This window comes from Perca flavescens, chromosome 2 (assembly GCF_004354835.1).
Source record: "Perca flavescens isolate YP-PL-M2 chromosome 2, PFLA_1.0, whole genome shotgun sequence".
Lineage (NCBI taxonomy): Eukaryota > Metazoa > Chordata > Actinopteri > Perciformes > Percidae > Perca > Perca flavescens.
In genome coordinates, this window is record NC_041332.1 from 8,748,727 (window position 1) to 8,765,902 (window position 17,176).

The 17,176-nt window shown below is 41.3% G+C and overlaps 1 protein-coding gene across 4 annotated transcripts in view; it reads left to right on the forward strand.

The window, feature by feature from the left end:
* The first annotated feature begins 1,615 nt into the window (after nt 1-1,615).
* The window catches only part of trmt1 (tRNA methyltransferase 1), a 30,380-nt gene continuing 14,819 nt past the window's right edge, over nt 1,616-17,176 (forward strand). For 3 of the 4 annotated variants that reach the window (XR_003691304.1, XM_028567574.1, XM_028567593.1), the window contains exons 1-8: nt 1,616-1,868; nt 3,848-4,237; nt 7,746-7,935; nt 11,101-11,288; nt 11,834-11,949; nt 13,273-13,385; nt 15,293-15,441; nt 15,756-15,839. Coding sequence is in view for 3 of the 4 variants with exons in the window: in XM_028567574.1 (XP_028423375.1) it covers nt 3,861-4,237; nt 7,746-7,935; nt 11,101-11,288; nt 11,834-11,949; nt 13,273-13,385; nt 15,293-15,441; nt 15,756-15,839 (1,217 nt within the window). In the remaining variant the exon portion in view is untranslated. Of the gene's footprint in view, nt 1,869-2,009; nt 2,144-3,847; nt 4,238-7,745; nt 7,936-11,100; nt 11,289-11,833; nt 11,950-13,272; nt 13,386-15,292; nt 15,442-15,755; nt 15,840-17,176 lie in introns of those variants that run through there. The other variant, XM_028567584.1, reaches the window with a different exon arrangement.

Below are 17,176 nucleotides of genomic sequence, written 5' to 3' on the forward strand. Positions count from 1 at the left end.
AATGTGCACTTTTATTTTTTTTTTAAAGATGGAAAATGTACCTGGCCCTATAGGTTTGAATGAATATTTCAACTGAGATTTTGACTATTGGCTCTTTTCCAGACAAGGCTCCACTAGCAGGTGATAAAGCATAGCCCCTTATGTCAGTTGATGTTGTGCTATATGTTAAAGGTCCCATGACATGGTGCTCTTTGGATGCTTTTATATAGACCTTAGTGGTCCCCTAATACTGTATCTGAAGTCTCCTTTATATAGACCTTAGTGGTCCCCTAATACTGTATCTGAAGTCTCTTTTATATAGACCTTAGTGGTCCCCTAATACTGTATCTGAAGTCTCTTTTATATAGACCTTAGTGGTCCCCTAATACTGTATCTGAAGTCTCCTTTATATAGACCTTAGTGGTCCCCTAATACTGTATCTGAAGTCTCTTTTATATAGACCTTAGTGGTCCCCTAATACTGTATCTGAAGTCTCTTTTATATAGACCTCAGTGGTCCCCTAATACTGTATCTGAAGTCTCTTTTATATAGACCTTAGTGGTCCCCTAATACTGTATCTGAAGTCTCTTTTATATAGACCTTAGTGGTCCCCTAATACTGTATCTGAAGTCTCTTTTATATAGGCCTTAGTGGTCCCCTAATACTGTATCTGAAGTCTCTTTTATATAGACCTTAGTGGTCCCCTAATACTGTATCTGAAGTCTCTTTTATATAGACCTTAGTGGTCCCCTAATACTGTATCTGAAGTCTCTTTTATATAGACCTTAGTGGTCCCCTAATACTTTATCTGAAGTCTCTTTCCCGAAATTCAGCCTTGGTGCAGAATTAAAGCCACTAAAGCCAGTCCCACAATGAGCTTTCCTTAGGATGTGCCATTTCTGTGTCTGTAGCTATTGAGGAGGAGAGAGGGGGGGGGCAAGGTGAAATTATCATGCCATGGGACCTTTAAATATTACCCAATTCATTTTTATTTGACAAACAGGCCTAAATACAGCAAACCTGGGTCCCGTGCAACTTGCCACTTTGGCAATCCTTGCTCACAGCAGTGAAAATGTAGCTCCTTGACGATTAACTTAAGCTAAAAAAACATAAATGTTATAAAGTTTGTTTATTTAGCACATTAAAGAACACAATATCAAATAAGGGCAGTTTCCCCTTTTTCAACACACTTTCTCCATGTATGACAACACCAGGTAGAAGGTTTAAAGGGCAAAGCAACACATATACTAGCCTATAGCCTATTTATTGTCCTTTTAACAGCCTCACACTCATGCCATAAACGACCTAAATTCCCTTTACTGTTCCCAGCCGCTCAGCGCTGACCTGCGTTGACTTTATTTTCTCTCTAAGGCAGTTTATACCCTCACATCTTTGGGCTCGGTTATTTTGGTTAATCCATAGGCTATGTTTAGCCTTTTCATCTGAATGCATCACCAAATTCAGGTGATGCGATTACATTTGATTATTCATGAACGCACGCATGATGTGTTTTCCAGTCTCCTTTGGTGAAAGTAGGCCAGTGTGTGTGTGCAGCGGCTGACGGATCGACGCCCCCTCCCCCCCCCTCTCTCTCTCTCTCTTCTCTTGTCCTTACATTACACCGTTTCCCCTGAACACATCGCACTTATCGCACTGCTGGAGCGGGCAGCGCTTTTAGAAACTCTTCAATAGGCCTCGCGGGTTTCCGTAGAGACGCTCCAAAACATGGCTGCCTCCATGTGCTAACGTGAGAGTAAACTAACCGAACTGTGTGTGTGTGTGTGTAGCAGCGAGGAGTTTTCAGTCACTCGCAAGACCACATCGCTTTTTATTAACCCTTACCCTGACCATTTAGAAAACAAGTGTCCGCCTTGAGGGAGGTGTCACAGGTAAATACTGTTTACGAGGTTGAGCTTATAGCTAGCCAATAAGCTAATAACTTTGCTGGTAAGAGGTAGCATTACGCGTCATTTTAGTTTTCTTTTAACGTTAATCGCTGACGTTTGTTTTCATGTTGCCACTTTAGGCGAAGTAACCCACGTGTTCACTCCGCTGTGTTGACATGTCATCTGACTGCTGTATTGAAAGAAGCGAAGCTAAAGAGACAGAGCAGACTAGTCTCCTGTAAATCCCCCGGGGTGACTGGAGGAGGAATATATGTCAAGTACTGTGCAGTAGTTTCATTTATTTACGACATTAGGCCATTTAGGGAAGCTTAACATACTGCTTTTTTATTGTATTCTATTTATTGATGTGCGTATGTTGTGTGTACGGCTGGGCAATATATGTCGATATTCTATGATATCGTGATACGAGACTAGATATCGTCCTAGGTTTTGGAAATTGTAATATCATGGCTTAAGTGGTGTCTTTTCCTGGTTTTAAAGGATGCACTACAGCAGTGGTTCTCAAATCCTTTTTTCAATAATGTACCCCTTTTGAATTTTTTTTTTTTTTTAACCCTTGTGTTGACTTCAGGTGACCCGTTTTTTTCAGTTTTTGTTTTATTTCAGAAAGTATGGGACGTAGAAATAAAAGCTGAAAATGTGTTGAAGAAAAATGTAACAATTTAAAACGTTGGAAAACATCCAAAACGAACTGTGGAAAAAAAAGGCGTCAAAAACGTCGAGGGGAAAAAAAATGTTTTATTCAAGGTTGACGGAAAGACAACGCAAGTACCCCCTGGCCAGCGCTAATCATTTTCAGTAGAAAAAAAAGTGTATATAAAGAGGAACAGTACAGCGCTGTCAGCGATATATTTACTAAACAACAGCCTTGTACTTGGAAAAAAAAAACATGCGAATGAGAAAAAGAGACAAAAACTGTAAAAAAAAAGATGGTGGAAGGAAGTAAGGCAAGAATAGGTCAAAATAGTATCAAAAACTTCAAAAACAGTGACATAAGAAAAAAAAAAAAAAAAAGAGGCAAGATTAGGTCCAAAGAAGGCGACACAAATGTCACATTTTTGGTAGAAAAAAAAAATTATACATAAAGAGGAACAATGTTCTGGACAACAGCCTTACAACTATTAAACATTTTGTTAAATATCTCCCGTACCCCCTGCAGTCCTCCAAAGTACACCTAGGGGTACACGTACCCCCATTTGAGAAACACTGAACTACAGTAAAGTGATGTATTTTTCTGTGTTACCAGACTACTCTAGCTGTTCTATTATTTTTTTACCCAGACATTATGTCCACATTACTGAAGATTACATATCTTAAATCTCATTGTGAAGATGTTTTGTTAAAGCACCAGCTGTCAACCCTAGAATATCGCCGCAATATTGACATTGAGGTATTAGGACAAGAACATCGCGATATCTGATTTTCTCGCGCAACCCTAGTTGTGTGTTAGATAAATAGTACTGTGGATGTCTGGTTCAATGTTTGTGTTGCGGGTTATGAGTCAGTATGGCTGTACTGTACAACAAATTGCCTCTCTGGGACATTAAAGTGTTCAAAGTCTAAGACTCTACTGGTGAAATAGCTACATTTAGTTATTGATCGACTCATTTAACAGTGATCATGTACACATTTGATCACAAGTTAATAAGTTACGTCTCTTATGTAGTAAAAATTGATATGGACATTGTTGCTGGTATTGGACCTAAAAAAAACGGTGAAACTGTTAAACAAATCAACAGTGAAAACAGCTTGAACTGCTACATTTCCCTTCCCTTACATGTTTTTTTTCAGTGTCGGATGGGTTCCACAGTACCAGTCGAAAGTTTGGACAAGTTTTCACATTCATTTGAATGGGAAAGTGTGCCCAAACGTTTGACTGGTACTGTATATTTACTGGAGACATTTGAGTGTAACTCCGAAATACTTTGCTGCATTCAGACCTGTCATTTGTCTCTTTCCAGGCGGTGTACCTTTATGCTGGTGCGGACAGCTCGGCTCTTCCCCCTCATCACCTCCCATCATCTGCATCCTTCCTGCACCCGTTCTGCCACACAGACGTTTCAGTTGTGCGTAGGCATTGCTGCTGCCGCCAGCAGGGGGCTGAGATCCATGGAGCCCCTAAAAACTGCCCCAGAGGTTCCCACCACCAAACCTCCTCCCACGACTGCCGAGCCTTTAGCAGAAGATACAAGCCTGGCACCCACGGACACGACGGCTGACGAGGAGAAGACGCTTCCGGCAGGACTGCTACCTGGGGAGACAGTGGTCAAGGAGGGCAAGGCGGCCATCTTGTTCCCCAGTGCTAATGAGGTCTTTTACAACCCAGTCCAGGAGTTTAACAGAGATTTGACGTAAGCATAAACACTGGCTGCTTTGGCCTTTACTCTGAAGAAACATAGTTACTTTACACCACAGACATGAGTCTCCTTAGATTCATTCATTATAGTGGAGATATACCTTTTAAGCCTGTCAACAATTTGGCATTGTTCAATAGACGATATTCTTCAAAGTGTATGTGTCTTTAATTTTTACGCTAGAGACATCAAAAAAACATTTAGGAATGTGCTTTCCGATAACATGCTAGGTTGTAGGGGTGGGGGAATACGATACGGCATAGTATCGCAACATTTTCCGTGGCAATACTGTATCCATACGCAGATGCCAAGTATCGACCTTGTGTTGGTCAGTTTGTCTGCTTGGCAATCCCATTTTGCAGCAATGAAATTAAAGTGAGATGAACAAACAGAGAAATGTATCTTTTTAGATAAAACAGATGTTGTCAAAGTTTCCATTTGGGGACATAATTTGATATTGGGAAAAATTAGAAGTTGGAAAAAAGGTAATAAATTGCAATATATCACAGACTATTGCAATATGTTTAAAATCGCAATAATATGGTATCGTGACATAAGTATCGTGACAATATCGTATCGTGAGGCCTCTGGTGATTCCCACCCCTACTAGGTTGTTAAACTAGAGAGTGCATACCTCTGCCAAGTACAATGCTCTAGATGTAGGCTTTTCCCTACCTTTTATAAGGCTTGGGCGCAGCACCCAAGCCGTTTTGGGCACCACCTAAGCCGAATAAATGTAAAATCAATGTGAGCGTCAAAACTAACTAAATTACTTTTCTCAGCTGTAATTATTGCAGTCAGTCCCCATTGGACTTCTTTAGCAAGTTTTGTCTTGAAGCTTTTTGAGTGTTTATTTATTATCTGCTCTAGCTTTTCCAACGATTTAGACACAGATATGATAATAGTAATGGCCCAAAATGATTTGAAATTTAATCTTCCTTTTATTGAAAAATTTAACATTTTCTTGAGCGATGACCCCTAAACCCCCTGCCTAATATGTGCACCTAGAGCTGGGCAATATATTGATATTCTATCAATATCGTGATATAAGACTAGATATCGTCTATGATTTTGGATATCATAATATCGTAATATGGCATAAGTGTTGTCTTTACCTGGTTTTAAAGGCTGCATTACAGTAAAGTGATGTCATTTTCTGAACCTACCAGCCTGTTGTTCTATTGTTTACCTTTATCCACTTAGTCATTGAATCCAAATTACTGATTATTTATCAAAAATATAATTGTGTAAATATTTTGTGAAAGCACCAATAGTCAACACTACAATATCGTTGCGGTATCGATATCGAGGTATTTGGTCAAAAATAGCGTGATATTTGATTTTCTCCATATCGCCCAGCCCTATGTGCACCTATGTCTTTCACAAACCTAGGGAAAACACTTCTAGATGTATTATTTTAATGTATAACAACGATAAAATGTGAATATTAATAAGTACTAAATGTAGTGTAGCAGCCGCAGATGTAGAGATGCCAGTTGTGCTAGCATTGGTTAACATTAGCCACCCTGAACTACTGGTCATACGTCTAAGGCCACGTCCACACGTACCAAAACAATCTTTTTGTTCCCCCGGTCTTCCCTGGCATCGTTTCAAGAATATTTGCATCCAAACCAAGGGGGTAAGCTTTGCTTCAGAACTCAAACCTCTTATGGCGCCATTTTGATGCTACAATACGATCACCTCCCGTTAGCATTCCACTGACTACCATTCATTTTGACCTCACTTGACAGTGAATAACTTTACATCTGAAGCATTTAAAGACTCTATTTGTCCATTGTTGATTTCTAAAGAAACAAGACAATGTATAACAGGCTGCATTACCTTATATCTCACGTTATGGCCCCACAGCAGGCGTTTTTGTAAAAATAGGCAAACGATTGTTTCACATAGTAGAGGAATTACCGTATAGTACAGGAGAAGCTCGCAGGCAGTTTCGACTTACATGAGCTGTTTAGGTTTAATTACTAATGTATTGCATTTTAGTTAGCAATAAGTAGCCTGTGCCTATATTATCTCCTTACATATACTTACACTCTCCATCTCTGCAAGATTCGCAATGATTGAGATTTCTCTTGGCACAGCTACTAAAAGACTTCCAACTTTCAGACAGGTTGCTCACGTCACATTAACGTTGTCTCTCTCAGTTGAAGGCTGCGCGGTAACGCTCACTGCTCACCGGAAAAGTGCTTCTAATATCCTTCATTGGTCTCCATCCAGAGCAACGGGATCTGTTGGTCCATTCTTATATACTGTCTATGGTCCAAACTGATCCATTTGTAAATGACTCAACACGCTACTTCATATCCCAGGCCTATAGGTGGCGCTGTTTCTGCTACATAAATTCACCAACAAACGGAGAAGAAGAGGTGGAGCATGCCCATAAAGCTTGCGCGCTGTATACAAACAGACAGTATATCCAAACGAAGACGCAAGGGTGGCGGTTTCAATTTTTTTCACCCTGGGACCAGGTTTCAGGTTTCAAAAATGTGAGTTTCCAGGCAGTGCGTTAACAGGATTCGTTTGGACAATCGGCCAAAACGATGCAAAACGTGCGTTAGCACCAAAAAGCGTTTCCGTGTGGATGGCCCCTAAGGCTTTAGTGGCAAAACTCCGGAGTGCATTGAAATGAGCAACGGTGCAAACATTTCATAGTATCGCTTTAACAATAGATAACATATGAAAGTGTTGAATCTGCCTCTGCATCCAGACCTAAACAGACACGGTGGTAGACAATCATAGTGATTGTTTGTTTGAGAATATTTAATCTTTATTGTGCCTTTTGTACAAAGATGAATTGTGCATCATTTTCAAGTGAGTCAGACTCATGACCAGCTAATTCCAGTTTAATTCATGATGTTTTAGCAACACCTGTATGCAAAATGCCATTAAATGTAGCAGTAAGTCCAGACACATGCCAGTGATATAACCAGAGAGCACATGGCGGCGCCATCTGGACCAAAAAACAATTATTTCTTTCTTTATCCCTTGTAAAACTTTCTATCAAGTTTCATCAAAATGTGTCACGTTGTTTTTTTAAATATATTCTGCTACTAAAAAACCACACACAGGACTGAACACCTAACCTCCTCAGTGGAGGAATTAATTTACTGTCAGCAGGACAAGACATTTTCCCTCAGTCTCACATGTCCTATCTTTTTATTCAGCTTCCATAATTCATTTTGCTGGCCTGGTTTTCCCTGCTTAGAATTGCATGATCGTAGTAGTGTTTTACACATTCACTCACAGTGTGCCAGTCATACTTTGGACAGTATTTTTTTAAGTCTACCTCTGAAACACAATAAACTACACAATAATATCCTAACTGTGATTTTAACCCACTGTCAGACTTGATTAGTGTCTTTCTTTTTGTGCAAGAAGCACTAAAGTTTTGTTTGGATGACAACAAATGTCATAAATATTTAGCAAGCTCTGTTATTTAACCCCGCTGTGATATCTACCGTAGATAATAATTTTCTATTCCCAGATGTGCTGTGATCACAGAGTTTGCCAGAGATCTGCTGGCCCAGCGCGGGGTGAAGGTGGTGGTGCCCGGAGAGAAAGACAGGGTGGTGGTGTCTCTGTCAGAGGAGACCAACGAGGACGACGCTCAGACGGAGGAGAAAAACGGAGCAGAGTCTCCAGCTGTAACCGCAACAGTGGGGGAGAAATGCGAGGTACAAAGCAGTTGATTTGCAGTGCAATTGCGAAGTCGCAGTCGTAATTGCTAATTGGGATCCAAATAAACACAAACGGTGACCAAAAACTGAAAAAAAATGAAAGAAAGTAAAGCCAGAAGGAAAAAGAAGCAAATGTTCTGAGGCTGTGAGCGTAAGGGCTAGGTATCGTCCAAAAATACCGCAAAATTCGATTACAGTTCCTGAACGATAAAATCCATTTTAAGCAAAAGAAATTACAGCATTACACATTACGGTACAAATCTTTTATTTTAAAATGTTCAGCTCCTTTACCCCTATGTGACGCACACCGACGACCTAGACGGTTGCATCCATGCAGTGACAGACCATAATCGATTATTACCTACTAATGTTACTTGTTGATTTTCCGGTACATGTTTTTTTTATTTTTTTTTTTTTTATTTCCAGTTGTCTGCTGTTTTCAGACTCCGCTACATTCAGGAAGTGTCTTTTTTAAGAGCAGATACAATAAAAAAGGGGAGCTTCTTTATATCTGACTGCTTGAATTTGTCGATGAAAACCAGGTGTAGCAATATATAATAATATTGAGGAGGTGACCCATCGTGATATTGAATCGAGTTGAATCGTTGACCGGGTAATCGTAATCGAATCGTGAGACCAGTGAAGATTCTCACCCATAACGCACATTGTAATCAAGCTTGTTGAAATACAATAACATACACATGTCAGCCTTGTCTCTGTGCGTAATAGAGTAATGTCTGTCTTCCTCTATAATGATATTCAAATTTCATTTGTTGTTTTTATTTTTTAATATTCGAATAATATTCAAATATTTAATGCTCAAATGCAGCCTTTTATTAATATGTACTACACTACTCAGGCTTATGCATTGTCAATGCCACTATAAGCATGTGGTTGTTGTTACACACAGTCCACTAGAGGGACTTCCAACGTTAGCCTGGCCTTGAAGGGGACCTACATCACGGCGCATTGCATTTCTGACACGCCGCTCTCTGTTTACTATCATTTTCCACCACGAGCACACAGCGACAAACACAAATCAACAGAGAACTCTGGAATAAAACATTATCTACCAAGTGTAGTGAAGCGGTTCTGTTGTAAAGGCTAACGGTGCTCGGTTAACACAATGACATCATGTTAGAAAGCATAGCCGAAATGATTTGTCATAAACTATGTAACAAAACTGTTAGCCACGATGCTAACAGCATTGATAAGTAAGCCAAACGGTACTGTCACTACTATTTTAGTGATTTATAAGCAACTGGTTTCTTGCAGATTGTCACGTTACTGAGAAGATAGCTGTTAGAAGGTAATATATGAAGTGGAAGCTAACTCTTGACAGCTGTAGGGCAGCTAACATTACCTTTAGCTGTCTCCTATAACTCGTGATGCAGTTAGGAAACGAGAATGAGCTACCTAATGATAACATAAGCATTTTGGCTCAGTGGATGTCAATTTTAAAGTCATGTTAAAACTATTTCCCATCCTTCTTCCGATTTCCAGTTACGTCGTTACGTGCTCCGTGATGTTAAGACATCGCAGCGCCTTGTGTTTCTCACTCGCGCTAATGTAGTGGTCATCAGACGTGACATGACAAAAGCATTTAGTTTTCGGGTAGGCCAAGGTGAGAAGACGGAGATTAGCTAACGTTAGCCAACATATTTATAAAAAAATCACATTTGAATAGTAATTTCAGCATTCGAATAGTATTGTTTTTTTTTTTACTGTTCGAATTATATTCGACTTTCGGAATTCTTTCCTACAGCCCTAGTGCATAACGTTGAGTTTTTCCTGCATGCCTCTACGGAGTGTAACGTTGGACAGCCAATCACAAACATTATCAGATCTTGGTAGAAGCATGCTGCATGCTTATTTGTCCACTGCCGCTTTCGATAGGCAATTTAGGAGCTGCCGTAGGTAGGATTGTGAAGATCTAGGACTTAGCCAAAAAATTTGAACATCGACAACTTCTCAGTCCCTACCCCCCCTTTCCGCCAAAGCCCAAACTGTCTTCTAAGCCCCTCCCCCCACAAGGGAGAGCTGTGCACGATTGAGTGCGTGTGAAGAGAGGGGAAGGGGAGGAAACCTATCTGCAGCTTGTGTGCGGGGAAGTGGGAGGGGAGGACACTATGAAATTCATGTGCCTGAGCAGTTATTGACATGCAGTTAGACACCCCCTCCTGGCCGTGATTGGTGCATCTGAACAGGGAGCTGTGGATTTGTTTAAGTTACCTGCTTCATGTAGTTCTACTGGAACATAGGGTCAGTTTCAGCAAATAGGACAGAAAGTTAGTTTTATAAGGCTTACCTACTGCATCTTTAAAGTATCAAAGTTTGGTACCCAGTCCTACGTGAGTGTGGTTCTGTAGCACGGAGAAATGTTCTAATACTGTCAGGGCTAGTGGTTTGAGTCTCACTGGGGTTTCCCAATGCTAAAAATATACACACTGAAGCCGGCGTGTTTTCTCAGTGTAACTGAGAAAACACTGGAGAACATTTTTGCAATTACTGTATATAAGCACATAATGTCATCTGAAAACTGCTGCCCTGGTTAACAAAAAAAAAAAACATGTGACTGATCTCAGCTGGTATTCTGTCTGTAATGGAGTGGAATGGAAATGTCTAAGTGACCCCAAACTTTTGGCCAGTAGTGTTTATATATACAGTACCGGTCAAAGTCGGAACTCGCGCAACCACCGAGTACCCCGAACTGAAAATCCAACAATGCTGCATCCGTGCATCAACAGTTGTGATAGCAGCGGTAACATACAGTTATTAGCAAAAAAAAAATCTGAAATTCTAAAATTAAAAATTCGATTTTCCCCCCCTTACATTTAAAACAAAATGTTGTGCGAACTGTAAATATATTTAAAAAATATATATTTATTGTATTTAATTAAAGCGCATCAACATAAACAAAATTGCAAAAGCAAACCCTTTCTCTAAGTGAAAAGTCACTGTGCGGTGTGCAACAAAGATTGTTAAACATCCAAATTATTTATACTGTATTAGGATTTTTTTTTTAAATCAAATAGATTTTTTTCCCAGCCCTACTTACGCTATAAGGTGGGAATGTGTGAATATTGTGTTTCTGCTTCCGCCGAGTGGCCTTAACCAGTCCATGCAGCTTTCAGATGAATCCCTTTCGGCCCTCCATTTCAGCGCGGCCTTCGCGTGCTGGAGGGTCTGGCGGCGTCCGGTTTGCGCTCTGTGCGTTTCGCTCTGGAAGTCCCGGGCCTGCAGAGCGTCACCGCCAACGACTTCTCCACCAAGGCTGCGGCGCTGATCGCCCGCAACGCCCAGTACAACGGAGTGAGCCACCTGCTGGAAGCTAGCTGCAGGGACGCCAGGTACCATTACTCGGCACTTTTCAGGGAACCGCTTGTTGCTGCCGGTCTGCCTCTGCCCCTGGGATTGATCTGCCTCACCGATTTGCTGTCTTGTTTGTTTTTCCTCCTCCTCCTCCTCCTAAATATCCTCTCCGGTATTTATCCAATGCTGCTCTCATCTTCATTCCTCTCCAGCCTTCACCTTTGACCTCTTGTTCTATTCGTCTCTGTGTTCCTGCTCTCATCTCCTCCACTCTCGTCTCTTTGCTTTTCTTCTTTCATGTTCTCTTCTGTCCTTTTTCTTTTCTTTCCCTCGTGCGTGCCGCTCTCCCCTTTTTCTCTTTGGCTTGCTTGTCTTCATGTCTCTCTTTCTTCTCTGGAATAATCTGCTCTGTTTTTTTTGAAAGTGCCCTTGACTCATCTTGTTACTACTCCTCTCTTCTCTCCATCCCTATCTGCTCCACTTTGAAATGAATTGCTGTCTTAGCATCTTACATTTCCCTTCAGTTGTCATGGATTCATGGATATTTCTTTTCGCTTCTCTCCCCCCCCACCCCCTCCTGCAGTATGCTGATGTATGAAATGCGAGGGAAGAAGGAGCGTTTTGATGTAATCGATCTGGATCCCTACGGGAGCCCCGCCGCCTTCTTGGATGCCGCCGTGCAGGCCGTCAGCGAGGGAGGTGGGTAGTTTACTCTTTCGATAATTCAACCAACTCTGCTTTTCATTCTTCTCTCTCTGGATCCGCTCTAGTCAATTTGTAGTTTCGTCGCCCCCCCACATAACAGGACGATTATCTGGGACTGTCATTGGTAACAGTCTGATGTTAAATGCAATACAGCGGTTTTATTTTTTGTATTTTTACAGTCAGGATTTAAAAAAATGTCCAGTGTGTTCCTGGCTTAGGGCAGAGGAGAGCAATCCTGTCTCTTCTATCCAACGTCCTGTGGACTCTCCCCATTTGTCCAAATTAAGAAAGTGATCCATCAACAATCGGTAATGAAAAACAAAACTTTAGAGTGAAGACGCAAACTGCCTCTTAAACAGCAGAGACCTCTCCGTCCTAAGGTACACTGGATCAATACATTTTTTTTTGCTGCTAAGAATTCTCACTGAGCAGCCGGGTTGATAGCTATGAGCTTGTGCAGTTTCTACCCAGATATCTTGGGTACGTTATGTGGGTAGTAATACAACTGGAAACGCTCATTCTTTGTAACTCTGTGTTCTCTATACGTGTTGTACCCACTGTCTCTCCTTGGTTAAGTTGATGGGTTAAAAAGTTTCAATTTCAAATGAAATGAAATGCACGAGACATGGCCATGCGTATGTGTCATTTCCAAACAATATTACTTTGCTCAATGCTAATCCATCCCTGAAAGAAACATTTTTCTGGGTTTTCTCACCCTTTTTCTTATGGATTTGGTTGACATTATTGAACTCCTGTTTTTTGTGATTTGACTTAGTGAAGGAGATGCACTCACATCGCATTATAGTTTTTTTCACGACATTTTCAAACATAATGGCATAAAATCGAGTTGCCAGTTGGATCAGAAGTAGGTCAGGCATTATTTTTTTTTTTTTTTTTTTTTTTAATCCCATTTGAGTCTCAATATGAGTTTGCTATATAGCACACAGTAAAACAAATCATGGTTACACTTGACAGCTAATCTGATACCATCTGAACTGCCCGGAATTTGAAACTCTTTTTTTTTTTAAGATTATTTTTTTGGGACATTTTAGGCCTTTATTGATATAGGACAGCTGAAGACATGAAAAGGGAGAGAGAGGGGGAATGACACGCAGCAAAGGGCCGCAGGGCCGAGTCGAACCTGCGGCCGCTGCGTCGGGGAGTAACCCTCTATATATGTCTCTATATACCCCAAGCGTTACTTGAACCCATTGTTTCTAAAAAAGACGTCTTTTCTATTCACCGCTCCTCTCTTTTGTCCTCTTTGCTGACTTGCGGTCTCCTCTTTGTCTCCCTCCCTCCCTCCCTCCCTCCCAGGTCTGTTGTGTGTAACGTGTACAGACATGGCGGTGATGGCAGGAAACAGCGGAGAGACCTGCTACAGCAAATACGGTTCAGTCTCCATCAAAGCCAAATACTGCCATGAGATGGTGAGTGCACACACACACACACACACACACACACACACACACACACACACACACAACATGCGAGCACACGTCACCGTGTTTGCATTCATGATGTCTTTGTGAAGCAGTGTGTGCAGAATGTGTGTGGGTCTGACGGAAACACAGTAAACGTTGTCATAGACTCTGGCCTGAGGCTACGTGTGTGTGTGTGTGTGTGTGTGTGTGTGTGTGTGTGTGTGTGTGTGTGTGTGTGTGTGTGTGTGTGTGTGTGTGTGTGTGTGTGTGTGTGTGTGTGTGTGTGTGTGTGTGTGTGTGTGTGTGTGTGTGTGTGTGTGTGTGTGTGTGTGTGTGTGTGTCTTGTACTAGGGCACTTTTTCACCAGGATAGAAAGATGAAGGAAAAATCCTCCAAACTGACAACATTTTGCTGCTCCTGGCGTCTTTTTAAAGTTCTAATCCTCAAGATGTCAGTCCTGGTTGACATGGCGACACCTTAACAGTAACAGTGCGTTCCATTTGTACTTGGAAGTCAGTGTCCCTGTTACAGCCAGAGTGGTTTATCACTACAGCAAACACCGTAGCGTTGAGCAGCTACTGTGTCAGAAATCCAGAAAAACAGCATAGGAGCAGCCAAACAAACGCATGTTGTTTTTAATAAAGAAGTCAGTCAATAATTGCCCTTTCTACCGTATATCATGCCAGCAGCCTCTTTTGGTTTCCCGCTGCGCACGGTGCAAGTAGTTTTCCCCCCACAGCAGCGCGACGGTTCAGTTATTCACCTTTCTGAGGAGTTGGAGGTGTGAAGCCTGTCGCCTGCGGCTCTCGCATGTCGGATGAATGATCCGGTCTAGCGCTAACCACGGTGACAAATATGTTGTTTCCTGAACCAGCAGGAAGAACGCTGTGATAAACCCAAGCGCTCCCCTTTTATTTATACTAGATTAAAAAGTTCTATTTTTTTTTTTTTTTTACAAATAATTTAATGTGAGTGGATGTTAAAGGCTTGGGTGTAGGGCTGCCACTGACGATTATTTTCATTGTTACTTAATCTGTCAATTAAAAAAATAGTCACATTCAAGAAGCAGGAATCAGAGTTTTTTTTTATTTTATTTTCATGTCAAAAATGACTCCAATCAATTATCAAAATGGTTGGCGATTAATTTAACTAACTAATCGATTAAATGTTGCAGCTCCACTCGGGTGATAATCATTCCGTTTCATCGTGATCATTTTATACGTATAAAAAAAGTATTTAATGTGAACACATATCAGTCGGTCAGTAATGAGATATTATCAGGATTGTGAGGACACAAGTACGCACCGTGATTGTTGTCTGAATAATGAATTGATTAAGTCCAGCGTCGGAAGGAGAAGAAGATCTTCAATAATGAGAGCAGTCCCAGTGGCGTTACGGGGCAGACACATGTTTTTAGCCGTGCACATGGTGCAAGAAGCTGTTTTAAACATGCCTTGGCAACTCCCTTTCATACTAACTGTACATGTACACTTTAACACTCTCCAGTTGTATCTCTTTATTGAACCACTTAATCTCACTGGGCTTCTACAGTAACGCTTGGCTATATATTTGAATGATCATTATTCCCTGTTATTTATTATGTTGTAATTGTAGGCTCGGTTTTCTTTTTGTCTGTTTTGAGTTTGTTGTTCTTTGGCTATTTGTTTCTGTTCTGTTGTGTTTGTATTTCTGCAATGTTTTTTGTTGCATTTTGTTCAGGACCCCCTCGAAAACGAGATGGTACATCTCAAGGGGTTATCATAATAAAAGAATTTCAGAAAAAAAAAAAAAATATATATATATATATATATATTTTTTTTTTTTACATTTCTCAGACATTTTACATCAAGAATACAAAAGAAGAAATGTGTGTGCTTCTCTTTCTTTCTTTTTTTTCTCCCCCCCCCCTGCAGGCTCTTCGTATCATCCTCCACAGTTTGGACCAGAGGGCGGGGGTGTACCAGCGGTACATCCAGCCCCTGCTGTCCGTCAGCGTCGACTTTTACATCCGGGTCTTTGTACGCGTCTTCACAGGACAGGCCACGGTCAAAAACTCAGCAAGGTACACACACACACACACACACACACGGATCTACTGCACTTAACAAAGGATATATGATCCTGAAACTGGGTCACTGCGGCAACAAATACTAAAAATAATGGCAGCAGCAGAACTTGGAGAGATAAAGAAAAAAAGAAAAAGATTAGAAATACGGGACGTGTAAAAATGTTTATTTAGGAGAATTTGTAAGGAGAGTCTGAATATTAAGCATGCCTGTATCAACAGGATTCATGTATGCATGTTTACTCGCATACCTGCTCACATATAAACATGCACAGTGGTTAAATCTTACATCCCCCCATCTTGTTTTGCAGTAAACAGGCTCTGGTCTACAACTGTGTCGGCTGTGGCTCTTTTCACCTACAGAGAATGGGCCGGAGAACAAGCAATGGAAAACAGTAAGCCAGTCAACGCTGTACAACTGGGTCTGTCTGCTGCTTTTCAAATGACAAAAAGGAAAAAAAGAATTGACAACTATCAACAAACTCGCATGCGGACACTCTTGGACTTTTTGGTAGACGCTTTGAGACATCAGATCTAAAATGTGACCGGGAAATCGAATGCTATCTATGTCAGTCCCCCGAATCAAAACGCGAGGGCTTCTTCTTTCCTGAACTTCTGTTTTGCTCCACCATCCAACAGGCAGTTTAAATCCCCGGTAGCAAGCTCCATCATCACGGAGGGAGAAGCTGTAGTTTTAGGCGGCTGAAACTCGGCTGGATGCCATTCGCTGCTAATCTAACGTGAAAGAGTTTTTAGTCAGGGCTGTAGGGATGGCATCAATCTGCCGGCGATTTGACTTCTCCCTGCAGCTCAGGCTGGAAACCTGTACGTTTTATCTATCCTGCTTCCGTTACAAATTTGCGGGAACCAATCGCAACCTGGCTTATCCACCTGGCGCGCTATTGGCCGGTTTAACACGATGAGGATAGAGAAGCAACCAAGCAGCTTCTTGTTTACGTTCAACATGCCGGCCACCGAAGCGCAGCAACCCGTAGATGCCGCTGTCGCTGCTGTTTATAAAGATTAAAGTTTTCTCTGGAAAGGGAACTGAAACTTGCCCTGGAACAATTCCTACAAAAGAAGGATGTGTTTGCCTTACTACCGACCGGCTTTTTTTGTTTTTTTTTACTACCGACCGGCTTTCGCTCTGCAAAGTACGTCACCCGGATCGGTGGTCTGATTGGTTGAAGGACTATCCAATTGCGCCGAGAGTCATTTGAACTATGCCCGTTGATCATGCCTCTTGTGCGGTAGAAAATCCAGAGCAGACTCCCCAGACTGATGTTCAATCTTAAAAGCTTGAGCTTGGTCTGGTGATAGCCAGACTAAGGATGGCAATGGAACAATGACAATTTGTGCAGACATTCATCACTTGACTGATAATCCCTTAACTTTCCCTCTAGCGCCATCATCAGGTCAAAATACTTTCGTTTTAATCAAATACTCGTAAAACTATTGGCATCCAGTCGGCCTTAGCTGTACTTTGTGCACTGCTAGTTTAGCTTGTTTTTATTTTCGTATTCTCTTTAGTTAATGTTTTAACTGTTCTATGTCATATTCAATTGCCTTGTTACTGAAATGTGTAAGTAAACTTGCCTGGCCCAGGTAGCAAATGTTAGCACGCTAACACATTGAGATGAGACGGTAAACATTACACCTGCTACAACACAAGCTTGTTAGCATTCGAGGAGACCACAGCATCAAAGAAATAATACATTGATGTCTATGGAGA